This window comes from Lagopus muta, chromosome 1, assembly GCF_023343835.1.
Source record: "Lagopus muta isolate bLagMut1 chromosome 1, bLagMut1 primary, whole genome shotgun sequence".
Classification (NCBI taxonomy): Eukaryota; Metazoa; Chordata; class Aves; order Galliformes; family Phasianidae; genus Lagopus; species Lagopus muta.
This window is the reverse complement of record NC_064433.1, coordinates 75,392,894-75,417,636: the sequence shown is the minus strand read 5'-3', so window position 1 is coordinate 75,417,636 and position 24,743 is coordinate 75,392,894. Positions and strand designations below refer to the sequence as shown.

At 40.8% G+C, this 24,743-nt stretch overlaps 1 protein-coding gene across 4 annotated transcripts in view; it reads left to right on the top strand.

The window, feature by feature from the left end:
* LOC125697530 (protein arginine N-methyltransferase 8-like) overlaps nucleotides 1-24,743 on the top strand; it is a 50,554-nt gene that overhangs the window by 2,362 nt on the left and 23,449 nt on the right. For all 4 annotated transcript variants that reach the window (XM_048954825.1, XM_048954856.1, XM_048954837.1 and 1 more), the window contains exons 3-7: nucleotides 2,109-2,264; nucleotides 13,008-13,071; nucleotides 17,063-17,205; nucleotides 17,606-17,693; nucleotides 21,252-21,367. In XM_048954825.1, the coding sequence (XP_048810782.1) occupies nucleotides 2,109-2,264; nucleotides 13,008-13,071; nucleotides 17,063-17,205; nucleotides 17,606-17,693; nucleotides 21,252-21,367 (567 nt within the window). The remainder of the gene's footprint in view (nucleotides 1-2,108; nucleotides 2,265-13,007; nucleotides 13,072-17,062; nucleotides 17,206-17,605; nucleotides 17,694-21,251; nucleotides 21,368-24,743) is intronic.

The following is a 24,743-nucleotide window of genomic DNA, read 5'->3' as shown; positions in this document are numbered from 1 at the left end:
GTTAACATAGGTCTTTTGTTCTCTTGAATATTTGATTACAGATAATGGCAGGAAAGTTACTTAACTGACATACGAAGCCAAGTGATTTTTTTTACTCCTGACGTGTTATTTGAATGTGCAGGTTGCATTAATAGGAACATATAGCCCAATAGCATCTAGAAAATTCACGTTTACAAGCAAAAAGTTGTCTGTGGATGAAGTCTAAAGAAATCACTAATAAATTCCATGACTCAAGAGGAAGGAAACTTAAAGACTAGCCTGTAAAAAGCTACAATATAACATGCAGTAGCATTTTTCACAATCACATAACTATTTCCACTACTCTAGTAATTAAAAAGCACAAGAGGCAACAGGCTGTCCTGTTACCAACAAACTTAATTGGTAAAAATCATCACTGTGAGGTTAGTCAAATGCTGGTTGTGGAGTGTCCATCCTTAGGCATTTTCAAAAATTGACTGAATGAGGCTCTGAGAAATCTGTTCTAGGTTATTTAGCCTCAACCAGACAAATAAACTAGAGGGCTTCTAGAGGTCTCTTTTAATTTCTAGTTAAGAGATGATGTGGTTGAGAGGGGTATGGATAATAAATAAGATGATGTCACGCGGGATTTATTGAATTATTGTTCATTCAACCAGGATGATAGTACTGATTGGTTATTTTATTCAATTAGGAGAAATCTGTGGATTGGTTGCCCTTGCTCTTCCAGAAGATTTCAATTTTGTTCAGGAATACTGCACTGCTGAGAAATTCCTGAAGTACTTTGAAGATAACTTTTTCTCACAAGTATTTAGTGAACCAGCCAGGAAAGTTGTCCTCCTAGACTCACTGTTTGTGAATAGAGAAGACCTTTAGATAGAGAATACAATACAGTTCAGTCAAAAGCAATAACAAAACGATTGAGTCTAAAATTTTTGGTGAAATGACAAAAATGATGAGCAGAGTTGTTACTCTGAATTTTAAGAGAGAAAACTTCAAAATACTCAGGGAGTGAGTGAGTAGAGTTCTGTGGGAATTTGCTTTTGATGGCTTAGGGTGAGCTGATCCCTTTCTAAGGACAACCTTTTAAAAACGGGGGAGCAGGCAATCACAGTGTGCTATAAGTCAAGTCAGTGAGGCTTAAGATCAGTTTTGTTGAAGAGAGAACTCCTCAAGCCAAAAAACGAACGTCTCTAAGCAAAATAAGGCCACACATGAAGATTACAGAGCTGCAGTTCACATTTGCTGGAAGAGTACAGGAAAGGCCAAAGCTCAGCCAGAGTTAAAACTAACCAGCAATGTTTCAGATAATAAAAAAGTATGTTAATAGTAAGAGGAGCTCAAAAGAAAATATTGGATTGTTACTGGATGAAGCTGGTCACCTGAAAAATGGTGATAATGAAAAGGCAGAAAATGTCTTTCTTTGCCTCAGTCTTTAGTATTAATGATAGGCCTTGTCCTGTGATATGGTGGATCATGACTGTGGAAGCAGCAACTTTCTGTTCCGGAACACCAAAACTGTAAGGAACTTATTTTATCAGTGGATTGTTCTTAAACTTATCATGCCTGTTGGGATTCATCCCAGAGTACTGTTGTTCCAGTCTATTCATTCTAATTCAAAACTGGTCCTATGAATGAACGAGTGAACAAAGGAGTAGAAACAGAGCTCCAAAAACAGAACACTATTTCCAAGCTCTACTGTAGACTAGCTTCACCTTTTTCTGCAAGGCTCATGCCTTCTTATAATGTTTTATGGAATTATTCTCTTGTGCTTAAGGAGAAAGTTGAGGTTCTAGGTTGTTCACAACATAGGAAAAAGTTTGTTTTTCTTTATTGCTTCTGTCTACACTCATATCACTGCTGTGATCAGATTAAGTTCTGTTTGCCATTTGTAAGAGTGATACAATATTTATAGAAATAAAATTGTATGAAAGACATCATGCTTATTCTTAATAATTCACTCCTAAGTTGATTGCCTTTTAAAATGGCTTTGATGCACGCACTCCAAAGTACTTGGAAAACTCTTCAGGTTGCTAATAATTCTTAAATTACAATAAGGTAATTAATTCAGCAGCAATGTTGAATATAAATAAGCACTTAAATAATAACATTATGCTTTCTTTTCACCACAGGAAATGTTAAAGGATGAAGTGCGTACATTAACTTACAGAAACTCAATGTATCACAATAAGCATGTTTTTAAAGATAAGATTGTCCTTGATGTTGGAAGTGGCACAGGAATCCTCTCCATGTTTGCTGCAAAGGCAGGAGCCAAGAAGGTATATGGGGTAAGAATACTTTCCCTCATACTCATAGTTTGTTTGCAAATTATGCCTGAGAGAGAAACAAGCAAAATGGATTTGCACTGATTTCTATTTCTTGCTTGTCTTGGTTTGTAATTCTCCCTTTCAAGCTTTGAATTACAGAGTCTTCAGTGGAGGTCTGAAGTTTTCTAGGACTTACAGTAGTATACGCTTTTAAAATCAAGAAATAGTGCTTGCTATTTTTGTGTACATTGGGGGAAGGGAGGGAAAGTGAATCTTCAATTATCTGCTACATACCCATATTTCCAAGACAATTCACTGCCAGACAATTCAACCAGTAAAAAAAAAATAAAATACTTTTCACAGGTTTCTTTTGGTTTCCTTCGAATTTCTTTCGAGTTCAAGCATTTATAAAGCTCACTGAAGTGTCAGCTCAACCACAGACTGTTCAGCACTAGAGCTGAGAAGCCAGGAAAACTTAGCACTCAAAGGAACTTAGCTTTAATATTCTTGTCACAAGAGCTACGTCGCCATGAACTTGTCACCTATCAAGCTACAGTTGTATTTGTGCTGGAAAAGCAGACATTTCAGAACCATGGAAGTGGAAATCACTTTCAAATTCAAATTTAACTCTACGGTCCTTTTAGCAAAGATTTCCACTGGAAACTGTGAGTGTTCCTATTAAAAGCAAATGTTTGACAGGAATTATTACACAGAACTGAGTTGTTACTGTTCCTTCTCTAAAGTTAGATTTGATATTTCAGTGTGTTATGGGCACTGTCGACAAATGCAGAGTGTTGGTTCTCTGGCTACCATGATACCGAAATCATTATTTTTATCCCCTTTTCCCGTCTTCAGGTTCGAATTCATCCATAGTCCTATCTGTTTCTTCTTGTTCCCTCTAAACCACTGTTGGATGTTCTTTGCTACTCAGCCAAACTGCTAAAATCATTTCAGGGTCTCCAGGATGTGCAAATCATAGAGTCATCGATTCAGAAATATTTAGTTTTGGAATTCTCTTATCCAACCTCCTGCTCAAAGCAGAGTTAAATATGAAGCTGTATCAAGTTGCTCAAGTCCTTGTGCAGCTTAGTTTCAAAAACATCTATGGATGGAGACTCTAAATTCTCTCTCAGCACTTACTCTATTGCTACAGTTAGGGTAAATTTCCCTTGCCACAGGTCATAACTGCTGCCTTTTGTTCTGTCAATGTTCAGTTCTGAAAAATGTTTGACATTTTTTTCTCAGCAAGTCCTTTTTAGATAGTTGAAGATAACTATTGGATGACCCCTCAGGTTTGCCTTCTATAGAAGAAACAGAACTTGTCTCCTCAGCAGTTCTTTCTTCATGTGCTCCAAAACCCTAGCCATCATGGAAGATAACAAAGATATCACAGTAGATCCCAACTAGGGAGCTGCTGGAAGATGTATAAACATATGATGGGAAGGCCTGTTTATGCTTGTCAGTGGGAAGTGGATGGAAAAATATATTCAATTATCCCTTGAAAACCTTGTCTTATCCATTGCATTTAGTCATATAAAATTCAGACCAATTTCAAATCAATTTCATTGAACATTCACACAAACGACATTGTATAGTTAATGAGTTAAACTGACACGTAATATCAAGACACATGGTAGACATTATCTGACTTACATTAAAAAAAAGCAGTGGTGAGGATCCAGCCCAGGGAGCAAATAGAAATATGGGGATATTTCCTTTGTATATTATGGATATATATATCCATATATATATATGGATATATCCATATCCATATATGGATATATATATATGGCTCATGGCTGTGCAAGGATCTGCAGTTCAAACTAAGGGATAAGAGGGAAATGTACAGAAAATGGAAGCAGGGTTGTGTAGTCTGAGAGGAATACAGGGCTGTTGTCCGTGTGTGTAGAGATAGGATTAGGAATGCCAAGGCGCAGATGGAGCTGAACTTGGCGGTGGATGTAAAAGATAACAAGAAGGTGTTCTAAAGGTACACAGGTAGGAAGAGACAGGCCAAGGAGAGCATCCCCCCTCTGATGAAAGGTAACGGGGAGCTGGCTTCCTCAGACATAGCAAAAGCTGAGGTACTCAATGAGTGCTCTGCTTCAGTCTTCATGGGTGATCAGGTTTCCCATGTTTGCCAGGACCATGAGCCTCTAGGTGAGGGTGTGGGGAGTGGTTTCTATCCCACTGTGACAGTGGAACAAGTCCAAGCCCTCCTCGTCATGAAATTGAACGTGTATAAGTCCATGGGGCTGGATGATACCCATCTAGGGTTCTGAAAGTGATGGCTGATGTGGTTGCTAAGTAACTCTTCATCATATTTGAAAAATCATGGCTATCCAGACGAAGTCCAGATTAAGTCCCCGGAAAAAGGGAAACATTACTCCCATTTTTAAGGAAGGGAGAAAGAAAGACACAGGGAAATACAGGCCGGTTAACCTCATCTCTGTGCCTAGGAAGATCATGGAGCAGATCCTCTTAGAAGCTATGTTAAGGCACGTACAAGATAAAGGGCTGATTTGAGAGAGCCAGCATGGCTTCACCAAGGGCAGATCTTGCCTGACCAATCTGGTGGCCTTCTATGATGGAGTGATGGCTTTAGTGGAGGGGGGAATGGCGATGGATGTCATCTACCTGAATTTCTACAAAACTTATGACAGGGTCCCTCACTACATCCTTCTCCCTAAACTGGAGAGGTATGGATTTAAAGGATGGACTGTTCAATGGATTAAGCTGGCTGGACACAGCCAAAGGGTTGTGATCAATGGTTCTGTGTCAGGATGGAGGCCGGTTACAAGCGATGTCCCTCAAGGGTCGGACTTGGGTCCAGTGCTTTCAACATCTTAATCAATGACATAGATGATGGCATTGAGTGCACTCTCAGCAAGTTTGCAGATGACACCAAGCTGAGTGGTGTGGTTGATACACTGGAGGGAAGGGAAGACATCCAGAGGGACCTGGACAGGCTGGAGAAGTGGGTCCATGAAAACATAATGAGGTTCAATAAGGCCAAGTGCAGAGTGCTGCACTTGGGTTGGGGCAACCATTTGTATTTATACAAATCGGGGGAAGATCTCCTTGAGAGCAGCCTTGTGAAGAAGGACTTGGGGATACTGGTGGATGAGAAGCTGGACATGAGCCAGCAGAGTGCGCTTGCCGCCCGGAAGGCCAATTATGTTCTGGGCTGCATTAAAAAAAAGGGTGGCCAAAAAAAAAGGGAGAGGGAGGTGGTTGTCCCCCTCTATTCAGCTCCTGTGAGCCCCACCTGGAGTACTGTGTCAAGGCCTGGGGCCACCAGTACAGGGAGGACGTGGAGCTCTTAGAGTGGGTCCAGAGGAGGGCCACTAAGAGGATCAGAGGGCTGGAGCACCTCTCCTATGAGGAAAGATTGAGGGAACTGGGCTTGTTTAGCTTGGAAAAGAGAAGGGTGTGGGGAGACCTCATTGCAGCCTTCCAGTACTTGAAGGGAGCACACAAACAGGAAGGGGAAGGGCTGCTTATAAGAATGGATAGTGATAAGACAAGGGTGAATGGTATTAAACTGAGACAGGGGAGGTTTAGGTTAGCTATTAGGAGGAAGTTTTTTTACACAGGGGGTGGTGATGCACTGGAACATGTTGCCCAAGAAGGTTGTGGATGCCCCATCCCTGGAGGCATTCAAGGCCAGGCTGGATGTGTCTCTGGGCAGCCTGGTCTAGAGGTTGGTGACCTCATGCACGTGGCATGGGGGTTGAAACTAGGTGATCACTGTGGTCCTTTTCAACCCAGGCCATTCTATGAATAATATTTACAATGACAGTAGTGACTGTATAAAAAAATAAAAAATATCTCGTAAGAGGAGATACAGCATTAAGATGATGTCTGAGAAGCATAATGAAAGTACAAGTGAATATACATGCAACAAACTAAACACAGCTGTAGAAATTGAGGTTTTATTTATTGGAACACACAGCTTTCACGAAATCCAAGTGCTTTATAAAATTGGACAAATTTAAGCAGATTACTGAATTGAAAGAGAATAGGGGAAAAGTCTGGCAAAGAATCTAGTTTCCTCTTTCTTCACCTACACAATTAAGCATATTCTTGTTCTGTGTTTCCTTATTTTTTTAAAAAAAAACAAACAAACAAACTTGTAGTCGCTCATAAAACAGAATTTTTGATTGTATTGACCTTTTTTCTCTAGAAAGTTTGGAAAGCCAAACCCAAGTTTGTTTGTTTGTTTGTTTCCTTAAGAATCATCCAAAACAAGTAAAAAAATGAAACTGAAAACACCAGATGGGAACGCAGACAGACGGGAATGCAGACAGAAAAACTGAATAAATAAAAATGGTTGTAGGTACGGACAAGACTTCTAATCGTAAGGCTATGTAAAAGGAAAGTGAGGGCTCCCTCTGAGGGTGTCTGGCCAGAGACCTTTCCCTATACAACAGGGGATAAAAAGAAAAAGAAGCAGTAATAGAGACCAAGTGTAATCACAAACAAACCTGATCAGTAGGTTGGACTCACAACACCTGATTCATAGTGAAAGTAGTATTGTGCACTGACACAGGCTTAAATCCTTGCAATTGGAAGAAGGCAAGCTGGTTTCCAACTCTGAGGTGACAGATTGGAACGACAAACAAGACAAGGGATACTGGACCTACCAGCAGCTTTTACCCTCGGCAGGAGGGTAGGATCCAATATACCCAGCACCTGGGCCTGTTTAACAGCTTGTTTTTGCTTGCTGGAAGGACTCTCATTCTGTTTTTTTTCCACCAATCTCATGTTTGGCCTTTCTTTGAGAGTCAGTATAAAGTCAGAGAATCACACAGAATCACAGAATGGCCAGGGTTGGAAGGGACCTCAAACATCATGAATCTCCAACCCCCCCTGCCACATGCAGGGCCACCAACCTCCCCATTTAATACTAGGCCGGGCTGCCCAGGGCCCCATCCAACTTGGCCTTGAACACCTGCAGGGGCAGGGCATCAACAACCTCTCTGGGCAGCCTGTTCCAGCACCTCACCACTCTCACTGTAAAGAGCTTGCCCCTGACATCCAACCTAAATCTTCCCTCCCTCAACTTCAAACCATTTCCCCTTGTTCTGCTGTTATTTACCCTTTCAAAGAGTTGATTCCCCTCCTGTTTGTAGGCTCCGTTTAGGTACTGAAGGGCTGCAATGAGGTCTCCTCACAGCCTTCTTCTTTTCTCCAGGCTGAACAAGCCCAGCTCCCTCAGCCTATCTTCATAGGGGAGATGCTCCAGTCCCCTGATCATCTTCGTGGCTCTCCTCTGGACCCTTTCCAACAGCTCCCTGTCTTTCTTGTACTGGGGGCTCCAGATCTGTACACAGTACTCCAGATGGGGCCTCACAAGAGCAGAGTAGAGGGGGACAATTACCTCTCTGTCCCTGCTGGCCACCCCTCTTCTGACAGAGCCCAGGATGCCATTTGCTTTCCGAGCTGCAAGGGCACACTGCTGGCTCATGTTAAGCTTTTTCTCCCAGACACAGAGGTGAGACTCACCGGCCTGTAGTTCCCCGTGTCCTCCTTGCTCCCCTTCTTGTAAATGGGAGTGACGTGACCCTTCCTCCAGTCATCCGGGACCTCACCTGACAGCCACGACTTTTCAAATATGATGGAGAGCGGCTTGGCCATCACCTCAGCCAGCTCCTTCAGAACCCTGGGATGCATGCAGTCCGGTCCCATAGGCTTGTACATGTTCAGTCTCATGAGGCAGTCTCGGACCTGCTCTGTCCTCACAGTGGGGGAGGATTTACTGCCCCGGTCTCCACCTATGGTTTATGGATGCAGGGTTCAGGGACGTGAGAAGTACTGGAATTCTGGCCGCCAGTGAAGACTGAGGCAGAGAACTCAATCAGTACCTCAGCCTTCTCTTCGTCCATTGAAGCCTTTTACATTTACCTCCTTTTACATTTACCAAAGGAGGTACACTCGCTTTGACCTGTCTCTTCTGGCCAATGTACCTGTAGAAAGTCTTCCTACTGTTTTTCATGTCCCTTGCCAAGTTCAGTTCTGCCTGCACCTTGGCTTTCCTGATCCCACGTCTGCAAATCCAGACGGCATCCCTGTATTTTTCCCAGGTGACACGCCCATGTTTCCAGAGCTTGTATGCACCTTCTTCGCCCTCAGCATGCCAGCAGGTCCTTGCCGAGCCACGCCGGCTTCCTATCTCCTCTGTCCACTTTCTTATTCAGAGGGACGGAGAGCTCTTGTGCTCTCAGGAAGGCATCCTTGAAGAGTAGACAGCTCTCCTCAACATCTTTGTTTTTAAAGACAGCATCCCAGGGGATCTTGGCCAACAGCCCATTGAACAGCTTAAAGTTCGCCCTACCAAAGTTCAGGGTCCTGACACCAGTCTTTGCCAGGTCCACATCCATCGAGATCACAAACTCAACCAGGGCGTGGTCACTGCAGCCCAGGCTGCCTCCAACCTTACCACCTGCAATGAATTCTTCCGCATTGGTGAGCAGCAGGTCCAGCAACGCTTCACCTCTGGTCGGTCTGTCCAATACCTGGACCAGAAAGTTATCATCAATGCATTCCAGGAGCCTCCTGGACCTCCTGCAGCTCTCCGCGTGGTCTTTCCAAGAGATATCCGGATGGTTGAAGTTCCCCATCAGAACAAGAGCCCATGAGCACAAAGCCCCCTGCACTGGAAGCAAGAAAGCCTCCTCAACAGTCTCCCCTTGATCAGGTGACCTGTAGTATATACTGCTATCACCAGCTGACCTTTGTTAGACCCATCCCTAATTCTAACTCACAGGCTCTCCACCTGTTCCTGACCATTTCTCAGAGGAAGCTCCTCACAGTCTATCCACTCTCTGACATAGAGGGCAACTCCCCCACCCTTCCTACCTTGCCAATCCCTTCTAAAGGGCCGATATCCCTCAGTGGTGGTATTCCAGGTATGGGAGTCATCCCACCATGTTTCCGTGATAGCAACAAGGTCATAACTTTCCAAGCGCATCACAGTTTCCAACTTGTCCTGTTTATTTCCCAGGCTGTGTGCATTGGTATAAAAGCACTTCAGCTGGGCTTTCTGTCTCACCGCCTTTATAGAGGATGTAGGATCCCCTAGAACAGCAGCATCCCCGGCATCCCCTTTATACTCCAGGGTATAAAGGAATGACAGTCTCCCAATACACCCAAAAACTCTAGCAGCTGCTTTTGGTGTGGTAGGGACTGGGAACACATGATCCCTGTCTATTATTGCACTGGGTTGTACTTTGATCCTTCCCAATCAAACTACACCCAGGAATTTCACAAACAGGCCTGGTCCCTGCACCTTCTGTGGGTTTATAGCCCACCTTTTCTCTTGTAGATAGGTAGTCAGCAAATCTTACTGCCTTTCATAATGCCTCCAGTGAGTCAGAAATCAGCATGAGATCATCAGTATAGTGGTACAGTTTGATGTTATTAGGATTATTCTAATTGGCGAGGTCATGTACCACTAGGTTATGACAATATGTAGGTGAATGCACGTGACCTGGAAGGATGGCAGGACCTGAGAGGTCACTGCCTGCCTCCCCACGTGGATGCAAACTGATCTTACAATTCTTCGTGGATGGGAATACTAAGGAATGCATTTGCCAAATATAGGACACAATCATAGGTTTCTATCTTCCTACTGAATGTGTTCATGAGAGATGCGGTATTGGGTATGGCTGCATGCACAAGTGGTGTGACCTTACTGAATTCTCTGTAATCCTCTGTCATTCTCCATGTGCTGTATGACTTCCATACCAGCCATATAGAGGAATTACATAGGCTATGTGCAAGTCTTGATTCACACTTTTTCTAGTTCTTCTTCTAGTTCTTGCACCATTCTTGAGATTTCCTCTTGCTGTCCCAGGAGTCTACTCTTTTTTGTATTAGTAATCCAGCACAGCTCTGGCAGGCAGATAGGCTCATGTTTCACATGGCCTCTTAATATCTCCTGTACCACCTGGATACTAATACATCTCTCTCTCAGTCTGAACTCTTCCACAGTCAGTGGAGAGTCAGATCCCATAATATGTGTATGCCCATTATTTATTCTAGGACTGGAGAAGTAGATACCTTATACTCCCAGGACGGGAGACACCCAACTCGTAAACTTCAACCATGTCTGGGTTACAGGGATGGTCTGCCCCCAAACCCACCAATCACTCCATCTCCCTGAAATTTAGTCAGATCACCATAAATAATTGAGGTTTCTGTGCCTGTGTCCACTAATGCCACCACTCTGTATATTTTTCTGGGACCAAAAGACAGCCAATTCTACATAGGGCATCTGGTCCTGTCTGGGTGCCCTAGTTGCAGGGGGGCTGACCTTCCCCACCATGCAAGTAGTTGCACAATCACCAATTTTTTTTTCTCATGTGGCTTGGGCATAATCACCCAAGTCATTTCAGGAGGCCTTTTCCTTTTTTTAGGAACTATAAAATCTTCTAGGTTCCATGCTCCCATTAAAACATCTTCAATAATTCTTACCCTACTTTTCTGGGGGTGTTTTGAAATTTTTTATTTTCCTCCAGCTGCTTCCATAGCTGGAGGAGAACATGATTGAGCTGGTGATCAATTTTTGCAAATTAAACTCCATCCTGGATTAAATCATTGAACTGTCTGTTTTGAGGTTATTCACATGAGTCCCAGTCGTGATGTCTATTGTGCAGGCCTCCTAGTTTTAGCTATGGGTAAGACCTCAGACCCTTCCAACATCCCAATATTGTGTCTGGCCCTCAGGCACTGTTTCCCTCTGATTGGCTACTAACTGGGCGGCCTGTTGGACAGTGGCCTCTGAGGCCACCAGGGGACTTAGTATAGACACTAGTGTGCCATACCAGTATGGCAGGTGTTTGTTGTAAGATGAGATCTCTTATCCCTATTGAAAACTAGGTCTGGACTTTCAAACACGTCTTCACAGACTGCCTCTTTCATACCTAATACTCTTACACAAGTTTGGAGTTCTTCCACTGAAGTCTATAAACTGTATTTATGGGAATGAAATTTTTATTTGGCCATGAGATTCTACACATTAACCACTGGATTTTCCTGATTGTGCTGGACTGCAGCATAAATCCTTTGCCTGAGGGCAGGGGGAGTAGTGATGAACACCAGCTTTGAAATTTCTGGCCTGCTCACTGTGACGCTTTCCACCCCTATATCCCACAGCCTAAGCAGCCATTCTGGCACACTCATTTGGTTTTTGTCTAAAATGTTCTAGCAGATCCCTTCAGCTCAGCAGCCATGCACAGGCATGCCATCATATTTAAGATGGTGTGGGCAGGGGGCCATTCCTCCGGTGGAAAACCCACCAGTCTGTCCTGGACTTCCTTTGTTTTTTGGGTTATGATTGGTCTTATCTCTAGAAGATTTGGGAGCCCATATCCTCTGTTTGAGCTTTTGTCTTATTAGTTTTCTTTTTAGATTCAGCCAGGTTCCAAAGATCTGGGGCCTTTACCTCCTCTTACTTTTAGAGGGGAAATGACAGTTGAAGATGGGGCAGTTCTCCCTGTCAGAAGTGTAGTTTTGTTTTCCAGTTGTTTGCTACTAGCTTTTAAAAACTTGTTTTCCTCTTCTAGTTCTTCCACAGAGGAATGATATGTGCTAGTAGTCGGAGACATGTCACAGTGGATGTCTCTGTTGTTAGAGAAAGTTTGATCTAATTTATTCAACAACTCTGCCACCTTAGAAGGAGATTTGATGTTGTCACTTATAGGTCCCCATTCTTAAATAATCTGAGCAGCACTCAGGGAAACTCACGAATCCCAGGAGTTCCTTCTTTGGGATATTATGGGTCCTGGTGTCCAGCCAACATGTTATTCCTTTAAGATAATCCATCCTAAGTATGTATACAGCTGTCTCTTCTGCCTGGCTTGCTAAGAGCAATGTGATAGAAAGCGTAACAAAATGGCAAGGTAGCAAGGTCTTAAGTTACAGGGAGCGGGGATCTGGTTAGATATAACAGCAGAAGACACAGAAATATAGGAAAATAATCTGCTTACTTTCAGAGGGCCTGAAGGTACACAGGGATCTCTGTTACCAACCTTTAAATGAGGTCTGGGAAGGAAGGGATGGAGCCTGGCTCCACCTGTTCTAGTCACTCAGGTCCATTGCATGTTCCCTTGGGTTGCCCCTGCCCTCTTACCATGTGCTCAATCACTGTTTCCAGCCACGACTTAGCATTTCCACTACATTGGTCATATGAAAAGAAAAGTAGATACGGATGATTTATAAATAATCTTATTTCAATGACTTCTGTGTAAAATTCCTTTATTATTTTTAATAGCATGCATTGGGATAGAATTTAACAATTAAAAGCAGTTGTTTTGGAAACAGACCATATTTCCATGGTTTGAATTTTAACATTACTCACAAAGCTTGAATCTATTTTGTTTTAAAATGTATGAGGAAATGTACCATCATTCCCTTCACGAGATGTTTCTGAATGAAGGGTGATATCTGAGGTAGTGAAAATAAATTATACATTATGATTATATATTAAGTAAACTTGTAGTTAGGATCTCTTTTTTTCCACATTTTAACAATTTTAGAAACAGTCCTTTCTGTATGAGCCAGTTTAACTTATGCACAGACTTCAGTTTAAATATTAAGATAGAATTGTTCAAGATATTGAACACACAGGTTTGATTTACTCTTCAACAGTCACTGAATGTTCTGCACAGGCTCTGCTGATTTCAGTAGATTTTGTATATATTCATGCATCTGATATCAGTAACGTCTAATTACCCTTCCTCTTTTCTTCTTTTTTTCTAGATTGAATGTTCAAGTATATCTGACTACTCTGAAAAAATTATCAAGGCCAACCACTTGGACAACAGTAAGGCATATTACAAAATATTTTTTTTTCAGGAGAAATAAAAGTGCTTTTTAATTTTCCTAGTTAATTTATATTGTGCAGTCTGTATGTAAATTATAATTTTGCATTATTCAGTTGTATAATCACAAAATTAAAACAAGTGCTCATTGTAGACACTAGAGCAACTCCTCACAAGGGGAATTACTTCTACCCTTACTTCCAGGCTCATAGACAACAGAAGTGATAGATGGCAGTTTTATTTAGCAAAGCAGTAAGAAGGTCACATAGTAGAGCTGAACAAGCAACAAAATTCCTCTTTCAAATGAATTCTGCCATTTCAGTTCTACCTTAATGTCTTAAATAGAATCAGCACTCATTCACACATGCACACTCATAAATTAAAATTGAAATGATGTTCTGAGCAAAAAGTATTCCAAATCAATACTGATTTATTACTGTTTCTTCTTACTTCCAACCTCACAAAAATGTATTAAAAAAAAAAAAAAACATACTGAAATACACATACACACCAATCAAAATATTTAATTGCCAGAATAGCAGTATCACTGAGAACTTTTCTCTCCTGAACAGAAACTGTAAAATTTCCAAAGATGTGGAAATACTTCAATTTAAATATATATATATATATATATAAACATCTCCCCAACCTATCAAAAACTAAACAAATAATCAAAAAAATCCAGCTAGTTCTAGTCCTTGTTTTCAGTCCTCCAAATCACAGCACAAAATATCTCTTTTTGTAACCTGAAGAAACCAGGCTTTTTTAACTGAGGCTGTGAAACAGTTTTTTTAATGTGCTCTTTTTAGACAGGTTGAATTTGCTGCAGAGCGACACAGATCACATTAGTTGGATTGTAACATTCTCCTTTTCTCTTAGCTGTGCCTGTTCTGGTGTTGTGCAAGCACAAATTCAGGACTAGTTTTCTGCCTTAATTTTTATTGCTGTCACTGGCAGCATCTAAACAGTGGTAGATGTTTGTGAAGAGAGTTTCTCATACATACGTGTTTGTTCAAATAAAGCTGGGAAAGAAAAAAAAAATGCAGCAAAAATAATCAGAAAGAACAGTAACATGGATTATAATAGGCAGCCAGTGTATTTGGCTGCTACTTCACAAAAAGAAGGAAGTAAAGCACCAGAAAATGCTCTCCTCCACTAGATGGAGAAGGCATCGAAGCAATGTCAACACCACAGCTTGCTTAGCCCACACCCTTAGTGCAGAGCAGATGGGTTCCTAGAAAGACATTTCACAAAGTAGTTTCACACTAGCCTATCATAAATTCATTTGTATTTGTTTGGATTTCCAACACCAGAAATTGCATGTTAAGGGACACTATAACAGAGTAACTTGTTAGTTTCAGAATTTAACAGTGAGAGTTCTAAATTCAGATAGAATTCAGACAGAATTGTCAATATCTAGAAAGAATTGGCCTTTATATACACATGAACATATATGTTCATAAAACAATCCTGTTTTGCTTAATTTCTACAGTAATTGTGCATATATTAAAATAATCAGATTTGAAAAACAAACAAACAAACAAACCCAAAAGTTTCTTGATGCTTGGACCAAGAGTCTAGGGTGCGTCCATTATGAAAACCAGTGGAATGTTAGAAAATCTAACCTACAGTACAGTTGATTTTTCATATCTCCTCCACACTTTTGTCTTTGACTTAAGACTATTTAAGAATACTTAAGAATTTTAAGACTTATTTCTGAAGACCAACATAAACTTCCTTCGTGTGAAAAGCATAAGTGAACAATGTTTCAGTTTACAGACAGATACACCTGAGATCTGGTAATAGATGCAGACCTAATATCATTAGTGACTCTGTAGTTCTCCCTTATGAATAATTTGGCTCGATTCCCTGTGGTCTGGATGTCTGCATCCCAAGAATCATTGTATTTGTTAGTCAGACTGAAACTACTATTAAAAAAAAAATGAATCTCTCTTTGCTGAAGTTACTCCTTCTATATAGTTCAAAGTTGTAAGGCTGCATGATAATGAGGAACATCTAAGGTCATCTGTACTGAAGGGAAGAAGTCCCCCATCTCTTTTCCTTTCCTTCCTACTCTTTATTTCTGGATTACCTTGTTCTAGCACTGTCATCTAGTAGGCCACCCCACTGTCAGATTCATTTCACTACCTGGTGAGTTTGAATGGCTCCAAGAAGGATCCAGTGTGATCCAGAGGTTAGTCTTCTCCATACTTTTTCCAGGGAGAAATTCTCATTTAAATAGGAAAAAGTCCTAGAAAAATGAGACTGCTCTGCTGTGGCAGGAGACTGGCTGATTTACAGTTTACACTGACATACACTTAATTTAATGTGAGCAGGTACTGAGTCAAAGGATCTTATTGCTTATGGCAATTTTTCCTGTTGTACTGATGTACTGATGTAATACAGCTGGGGACAGGACAGCACAGTTTGTTCTCACATGGTGCCTAATGATGTTTCATCAAAGTAAAGGGAGGTGGGAGGAACTATTCATGCTTTGGCTGTTCTTTGTATAAACATATGGCTTCAAAGTCTGCAGATGTGTCACACTGGCAGCTGTTAACAGCCCTAATATTCATGCCAAAATAGTGGAGGCAGTGAACGTTCTCAGGAAAAAAAAAGTGAACTAAAGAGAATTCAATTCATGGCAGGAGCATATAAACACAAAGAGTCTGTAACATATTAACCAATTAACTATTGACCTGCAAAAACTGCAAAAGGAAGGAGTTTAACAAATGAAAATGAGGAGGAAACTGTATTCTCATCCAGGCTGGGTCCTCTAACTAGCTGACACTTTATGTTATCTGTTTGAATGAGAACTTGCAAACTTCATAGAAGGCCAATCTGTTTTTGCTTATTGTGAAAATATAGTAGCCATATCTGGTTAGAGTATGACTAATACTGCATGTATTTTGGAAGAATAGAACCTCACTTTTCCTGGGCTAAGTTCTAAAATTGCTGAACAGCTTACCTAGTTACAGCTACATAAAGGTACCTTACTTCTCCCCACACTAAATGTTGACCACTTTCAACAATAAAGCTTACCACCAATAAAAACTGCTGGATACTAAAAGTTATACAGTTATGCAGTCCATTATTATATGAAAGTAAAATTTTCCCTAGTCTTCCAGAATTTAAAGTGCATCTGTTGCCTTCTCAAGGTAACAAACTTACAAAACACAAAACCACTAGACTTTGCCCCCTGCAACAAAGAATAGCAGACAAACCCAAGCTAAAAAATATTTTTCTAAAGAATTTGGCCTGTGTTAGAAAATAGAAGATACATGAAAAACATTCAAGAATGATTGGAGAACAGTGTGATGATCCCAACAGGAAACTGTTTGTTACAACTGGATATGGACTAGTACTTAATTTTTAGTATTTACTTAACAAATATTTTTTCATGACAGAACTGTGTTGGTACAACTTTCCTTGTTCACATACAGTCAGGCTGGATTTGACTTTCTCAACTGAGTCAACTTCCCATGATTCACACACTGTCTCAGTTTTCTCACTGTAAAGTCAGAATAGTACTTGAAAAGCAGATGAGAATTACATTTTAGCTCCATTAAGCTCTAATATCTCAATAATGAGATCAGACGTGTAATTCTACAAGAATGTTTAAATATTGTAAGCGGATTATTTGCACTACTTTGTTAATAATCTAGAAAACGAAATTTATTAGGGCATGAAAAACGAGATCATGCAAGTAAACAGGGCAAGATCTTTCCTCTTTTTGTTTTTATATATGTGCTCTATTAGTGTGGTGGTGTTTTTTTCCATTTATGCTAAAAGTGATGCTAAAAGTGATGTTTACTGCACTTACTGAAGAAAACTTTAAAATAACATAAAGGTTATCTGAGTCCTGTGAGATCATTCCTAATCTGCAGGCGGTCAAGAAGAGAATGATATTGAAAAAGTCAACCTGACTTTCACTAGCAAGGAAGTCAGGTGTTTTATTACGTGAAACGTATTTCTTTGGATTCTTTTTTTCAGTAATCACAATATTTAAAGGTAAAGTGGAAGAAGTTGAATTACCTGTGGATAAAGTAGACATCATTATCAGCGAGTGGATGGGTTATTGTCTTTTCTATGAGTCAATGTTAAACACAGTCATCTTCGCACGAGATAAATGGCTGGTAGGTGCCCTGCATTTTATGCTCCTCTCTGAAACAGTCAACACTTCTTTTCTGACTACAAGCCTTCCTTCTCCTACTGTTCTCATAACAAAAGACAGTTACATCTCCAATACAATTTTGTAGGCTTTAATGGAAAAGAAAACAAAACAAAAAACCAAAAATTCTCAGTAAAGGAGATTTGGTTTTGATTGACTGCCGCTGAAATTCATATAGGCACTCTATAATAGCATTGCTACAGGCTGCAAGATTTGCTGAGATTAAGGCTGATGTGACAATCTGAAGTAAAACAGAAAAGGCATGCAAGAGATGCTTGTCTGTTTTTTGTATGTGCAGTTCAAAATGTGATGTCTTTGTCAGGTGAATAGATTACGAGATCCATTTCCCCACAATTCATCAACAGAAACCAGGAGGGCTAATGTTTCCAGACCGAGCTGCTTTGTACGTGGTAGCAATTGAAGACAGACAATACAAGGACTTCAAAATTCACTGTGAGTACATGCCTAAGGATAACCATTTTCTGCTGTTATTTACCTAAAATATTTGACTTACATTTGCCTTCTGTTTGCCTTCCTTACATTTCTGTTTGCATTCCTTACATTTGCCTTCCTTACCAACAACATTTTGCAAAAGCCAAGAATTCATACTAGCCAGGCAGAATTCCAATACAAACAAAAACAAAAATTCTAGTCTGATGAAAAATTAAGTAAATTTTCAATAATTTAAAGTCTGCAAAGGACAGACACATGAATGATACAATGTTTGCAGCTTTATTAATAGCTCTAAATCTATTTTAAAATGTGTATTTTAGGAGATTTAGTTTTGTTGTTGATTTTGTAAATATCCCACATTAAAATTTTAAAAAATTAAATATCCCTTCATTAAAATTAGAATCACAGAATGGTCTGAGTTTGAAGGAACCTTAAATATCATCTAGTTTGAACTCCCTGCCATGCTAAGCAATGCTTACTCTACATCACACTGCTTAAAAACTCATCCAACTTAGCCTTTAGCACTTCCAGGAAAGAGGCACCTATAAGTACAACTTCTCTGGGCAACATCTTCCAGTGCCCCATCACAGTCACTGTAAGGAATTTCCTCTTAACATCTAAGATGAATCTGCCCCCTTTCATTTAAAATCATAAAGCACTTCGTAGTGGACACTACGAAAAAGAGAATTCTTGTCATTTGGGTGCTGTTTTTGTTGTTTGTTTTGTTTTTAATAAAAATAACAACAGAAAAAATTAACTTGATGCATTTGAACTGTAAAGATTAAGAAATAAGTGTCACTAATAAATTGTCAGGGAGAAAAAACATGTAATACTTTTAAAAGCACTTCATATTAGCATTTTTAAATAAAAAATAAGGATCATCATTTTCCATTTACTTTAATGTGAAAAAGACCAAAGGTTTTTTGCTTTCGCTTCATGGATGCATAAAATTAACCTGGCATTTACATTTAATTTTTTTGCCTTAGGTTTCATTGAATAACTTGTGCTTTAATTGACCTGTAGAGGTTATCTTCTTCAACCTCCTACTCAACGCACACTAAATTTCAAAATTAAATCGGGTCATACAGAACCCAGTCCAGCAGAGTTCAGAGATAGGGATTCCTTATTTTCTCCAAGCTGTTGTGTTAACGCTAAAGTACCTTCAAGAGCAAACATGTTGATGAACATTCAGCCAGAATTTCCCATTCTGGAAATGCATCCACTGTCTCTTGTCACCTCAAACACAGTTTTCCTGGAAATACTTCATATCTGAGTGCTTCACTTTTATCACTGCTGTGTCATAATCCTAGTTCACATTCAATTTATAATCCCCCAGATCTCCCAAGTCCTGGATTTATTTGGTCATAATAGTTTTGATGAAAGAAACAAATTCTACATTGCTTTTTTTTTTTTTTTCCCCACTTTTTTATTTTTTTCTTTTCGACTCTTATTTATTTACTTCTGAGAGTTTGTCAATTTCACTTATAGGCATTTTTTGTTTTAGAAGGCAGGGGCAGGGGGGATGGGGGAACCACAAAAATTCCTAAGCAGCTTTGTTAATTAAAGATATACACAGAAGTTTCAGCAAAATTTGTTGGTCCAGTCCACCTACAGATGAAAATGCCTAATTCTTCCTTTTCCTCTAAAATTCCTCTCAGAAAAAATCAAATTCAGTTTCAATACATAGAACTGCAATGCATATGGGTCATCACGGGTCAAAAGCAACTCCAGTGCAGTAAGGCAGTGAAAGAAATGCTTCTGTAAGTGCCAGGTAAAATTGTATCAACTCCTCAAGCATTTCCCAGGTTATTCTCTTCTCTTGTGGTGACCTTAACAGTTAAATTCATTACAAAATTTACAGATTCAGAAGGATGCATGTGGCATCCATTCTGAAAAAGATTCAAAGACATTTTGGGCTAAGAACTCCTTTATTGCACTTTTCTTTCAAACTCCTTCCTTTCTAGGCTTTGAGTTTTGTTCTTATCTCAGGATTTAACTCTTCTTTTTATACTTCAAAAATCTTCAGGTTTTATTTTCTCTTCTAAAATGTTGTTTCTCTCTAAGACACTTTCTTTTCTGATTTCACCTGATTTCCCTCACTTTTTATACCTCCAGTGTTTACTCTGTAACTTCTTAGTTATTTCCATCTCACTCATAGCTGCACTGCCATCTTGCCTCTTTTCAATTTGTAACTCCTTGATCATATCTTCTTACATTTCCTCTTTTTCCTCTTTTTTCCCTCTTAAGATGGGGGAGAAAATCTTGCCTTCATGTGAGCTTGAGGGCTGAACTTTTCAAAGTACCTTCAAAAGCCAGCAAATGAAGTAATAAAATATAAGACTTCTAAAAAACATCTGATGTCTCAAACTTGTAATACCACAGAGGACTACTATAGTCAATTAGTCTTATTTTAAATTATAAAATTGTAAAATATCTTTTCTTATCTTTTATCTTACTCCTTTGACAGGTTTCTAACATAGACTGTAGCATGCACTCAATGACATTTCATGTAGGCTGAAATACACCAAAAGAATTTTTTTCCTCAGTGTTTCCTAGGTGATGATGATTTTCCTAGGTCTGACTAATCATATAAAAACATCTGGCTTCTCAAAATAGAATCTGAAGTTCCTTCGGTCATAACCTACTTGGAACACCAGTACCACAGTTCTGGGGAAGAAGAAATAAAAAAAAAAAAAAAAAAAAAAAAAAAAAAAAAACCACCGATGTATTTTACACTTGTCCAAATAGTATAATTGTTATATAGTCACTGAATTTTTCTAGCCAGCCTTCTACTCAACACAGGCTGTAATGTCCAGTGACGTTTATGACGTTGTTTTTAGACTTTCAAATAGACTGCTGAATTAAACCTGATTCACGTGATAAGAATATTTCATGTTTTTTGAAGTTTTCATTTTGTGAATCAATCTTAAACGTAGAGCCAGTTTACTTTTCCCTAAGTTACTATTAATTCAAGGAAAAAAAACAAAAGCACTCAGCAAGTTTAAATGCTGGAGATCAGCATGGATTTAAAATAGTTTAGAGGAAGGATACTTTGCTTTTTGCCATGATGTCAATGCAGATTAAATCTTGAATCTCCCAAATGCTGAAACACACATGAAATTCTACTTCTGTCACTAATTTGCTTCTTAAAGAGCATATGTAAAACCAGGTGACTGAATAGCAACCTAAAAAAATCCCAAATGAATATGAAAGGATAGAATACGTTTCTAGGCCTCGGTCTGACACGTTATATAATTTTGAGCAACACTCCCAAATATCTAGGAATCTGAACAATCATCAAGTCTCGTGACAGAGTTTAGGGTGGGGGCATCCAAAAACACAGGCCACTTGTTAAAAGATGTACATCAATGTTTATTTTGCCACAACTGCATTATCTATAAAATAGCAGCAGTGACATGGACAATTGTGGCACCTCAGCAAAGAGTTAATGAGAACAAAATCAGCTAATCATAGAAATACTTTCAAAGGAAATATGCTTGGGAAGCAAAAAATATTTATATTACTGCTGGTTTCTAACACATCCATTTGCATTGACAGGGTGGGAGAATGTGTACGGCTTTGACATGACCTGTATTAGGGATGTTGCCATGAAGGAGCCTTTGGTGGACATAGTAGATCCAAAGCAAGTGGTGACCAATGCCTGTTTAATAAAGGTTCGGTAATTCCAAATTTATCTAACTACGAATGTTTACATCTAACTGTAGGATTCTTTGGAAACCTGCTGCTTTTGCTTTACTAATATCTTCGTACGCTTCTAACTAGCTAGACAAGCCATCACCATAGAATACTATCACAGTAATTTTTAGAAACTTTAAAATTAGTTCAAATTAGTTTAAAAATAGAGTAAATTGGTATGTTGCACATGCTCAGCTGTCAGCTAAACTAAGCAGTACATATTATGGAATGCCTCAAAGCGAGATGCTCCTTGTAACTCCACTCATTGGACTACTTCTATAAATGGTTGTCAAACTGTAACTTAAACTCTTTGAATTATAATGTGCAAATACTGGATAGAGATATGATGTATTAAATATGAATTCTAGTTGCCTTACCTTCTTGTAAACAGAGGCTGAAAATTACCAACGGCAAGCTGCTGAGAAAGAGTAAATTATTTCTGTTTGTAGTTTATGAATTGCTTGGTTCTGATGAAGTAACTCTAGTTTATTCCAGACAATGAAATCAGAATTGGAACCTAATTTTTGTGAATATTCCTAATTCTTAGGCTGTATAACCAAGATGTTATAATTGCAATATGTATAACCAAGATGTTATAATTACAATATAATCAAAAGAGTAAGGCACAGCAAACAGGGATCACAAAAGAGAATAAGTAGAAGAGCTTACCCTTGGGTTGAGCTCACTAGAAGATATCAAAGAGGAGGATCTCCAGAAGAGATCCTTCCCCTCTGGTAGCCAGCTCTTAAATAGGTCCAGGAGGGGTGGAGCCTGGCTCCACCCCTTCCGGCAGCACAGGTGAATTGCCTTCACCTGTGCTCCTCTGGCTGACTCATGGCTCACCTCAGGTGATCAATCAGAGGTTCAGGCCGTGACTCAGCAGTTCCCATACACTCCACCCCTTCACGGCGTGAACCAATGATCAGGTTAACAAAAGGGTAAGCTTTCCCTAATACAGAGATCCGGTATATCGCGACGCTTATACAATTTTATCGCGACGTATGTTGGTACAGTTCAAGACAAGTGATGATTAGTGGATGTCCATACTCTTCTATGGGCCAGTGCTCGATGATGTGCCTGGAGGCATGAGGTCCTGAGGTGCAAGTCCATTCTATGTTCCATCAGTCCCATGCAGACCATCACCGGGTGTTGTACGTGATCTGACAGCAACACTGGAACGCTTGATGGCATTTTGTTCCTTCCGGTGGTCCTGAAGGCTCACAGACTCACGGGGAGTAATACAGATGTTTTACAGGTACCAGGAGGGGAAGGTCTGCTCTCCAGGGCAAGATACAGGCCGTATTTCTGTCTTGGGTCAACACTTCCGCTTGTACTGGGGCACGTCCTGGCCGCCTGTACCACACCTTTTTGCCGGATATCTGTGGCTGCATAACGATATCAGGCACCAAAGGAGGTGTCCTGATCTGCCATAGGGACATGATGGGGGTCCCTTTAGCAATAAAGATCGGAGTGTTGACCATAATATCAGTAGGCCATGTACCTATTACTGGAGGGACTACTGAGCCTCCCACCTCCAATAGTCTCCCCCAAGGTGCAAGTAGGCCACACCACTTGGGTCCTACCTGCACCTTCCAGGGCCATTTTATTTTATGGGTACCTGGCTCTAAGTTTTCAGGGGCAGGGAGCAGAAGATTATTTTCATTACCAATTTGGGGTCTTACCTGATGATCAGTGCCCGTAATTTGGATCCTAAGCGGGGTGGCCCATGTCGTCTGCAACATTCTCAGGGCACTGGGTCTGCCATCTCGAGGTCTTTCATTCAGGTCCCGCAGGGTTTCATACAGTCTTTTTGTCCACCCCTGCAAGGACTGGGAGTCTGTCTTCAGGGCAGCCTTAAGAATACCATTATAACGTTCGATGAGGCCTGCCCCTGTTGGATTATATGGCAGGTGGAATCGCCATTCGATGTTATTTTCTTCTGCCCAGCGCTGTATCGTTGCACCAGTAAAATGAGTCCCTTGGTCGCTCTCGATGACTTGAGGTGTCCCGTAGGCAGACATCAGTTTAGTGAGTGCCTTGATGGTATATGCCTGGTTTGCTTTCGGTACTGGATAGGCCTGCAGTAGCCCACTTGCAGTGTCGACACAGGTCAGGGCATATCTTGCCCCTTCGGAACGAGGAAGGGGCCCGATGTAATCGACCTGCCATCGCTGGAGAGGATTGTGTCCCCTAGCAAGATGGGCTGTTGTTTCGGGCAACGATCTCGGTCTCATCTTGGAGCAAGCGTCGCAATCCTGGCATGCCTGGACGATATCAGATAGTTGTATGGGCAGTCCCCATGCTTTAGCAGCTGCCCACATTGTCTTTTGTCCAGCATGCCGTAGCTTCTGATGTAGCCAGCGGGCGATGTTCTCAGATGGTGAATTCTCAATCCATCGAACTCGGGCCAATGTGTCGGCTTCATCGTTTCCCGGTGACTGTAGGGGCTGATGACCAGAAACATGGTAGACACGTACAGTCCTGTGTTTGACCGTATTCCATATATCTAACCACATGTCTTTGCCCCAGATCGGTCGGGCGTGGATAGTCCATTCCTGGGTGGCCCACTGTGCAATCCAGAGAGTGAGCCCCCGGTACACAGCCCAACTATCTGTGCAGATGTTCAGGATACCATCACCGGGTTCCTTGGTTATAACCATCCACACGGCTCGCAGTTCTGCCCATTGGCTGCTCTGACCATCCCCCTCATCGAACCAGATTGTCTCGGTGGAAGGATGGTATGCTATTGCTCTCCACTTGCTCGGGTTGCCCTTGCTGGACCCATCTGTGTACCAGGCATCTTCAGGGATAGGATATTTTCCCTCGTGAACGGGACTCTTCTCTGGTGGAGCGACCAGTATTTCTTTTGGTGCATCACTGTGATATGTAACTGGGCCTAGGATCTTCTGAAGTTCTTCTTTCAAGGGGGATGAAGACAGACTGCTCCTTTGGCTGAGATAGGCGACCCATCGTGCCACTGTTTGTGCTTGGGCCACCCCTGTCTTAGGAAGGTGGGTCAGATCCTTCACCCACCCCTGAATTGGCAGAGTGGTCTTGACTATAACTGCAGCTGTCTGAGTTATTGGCTCTACTGCCTGTAATGCCGAATAGGCAGCCAATAACTGTTTTTCAATCATACTGTATCTTTCTTCTGCTCCGTGCCAAACCTGAGACCAGAAACCAATGGGGGTCCGAACAGAACTCTGGCGCTGCCACAGGCCCCAACCGAAGCCGTCTTGAGTAACATGAACGTCCAACTCGGCTGGGAGGGTAGGATCGAATATACCCAATGCCTGAGCTTGTTTAACTGCCAGTTTTGCTTGTTGGAAAGCATCCTGTTCGGCTTTCCCCCAG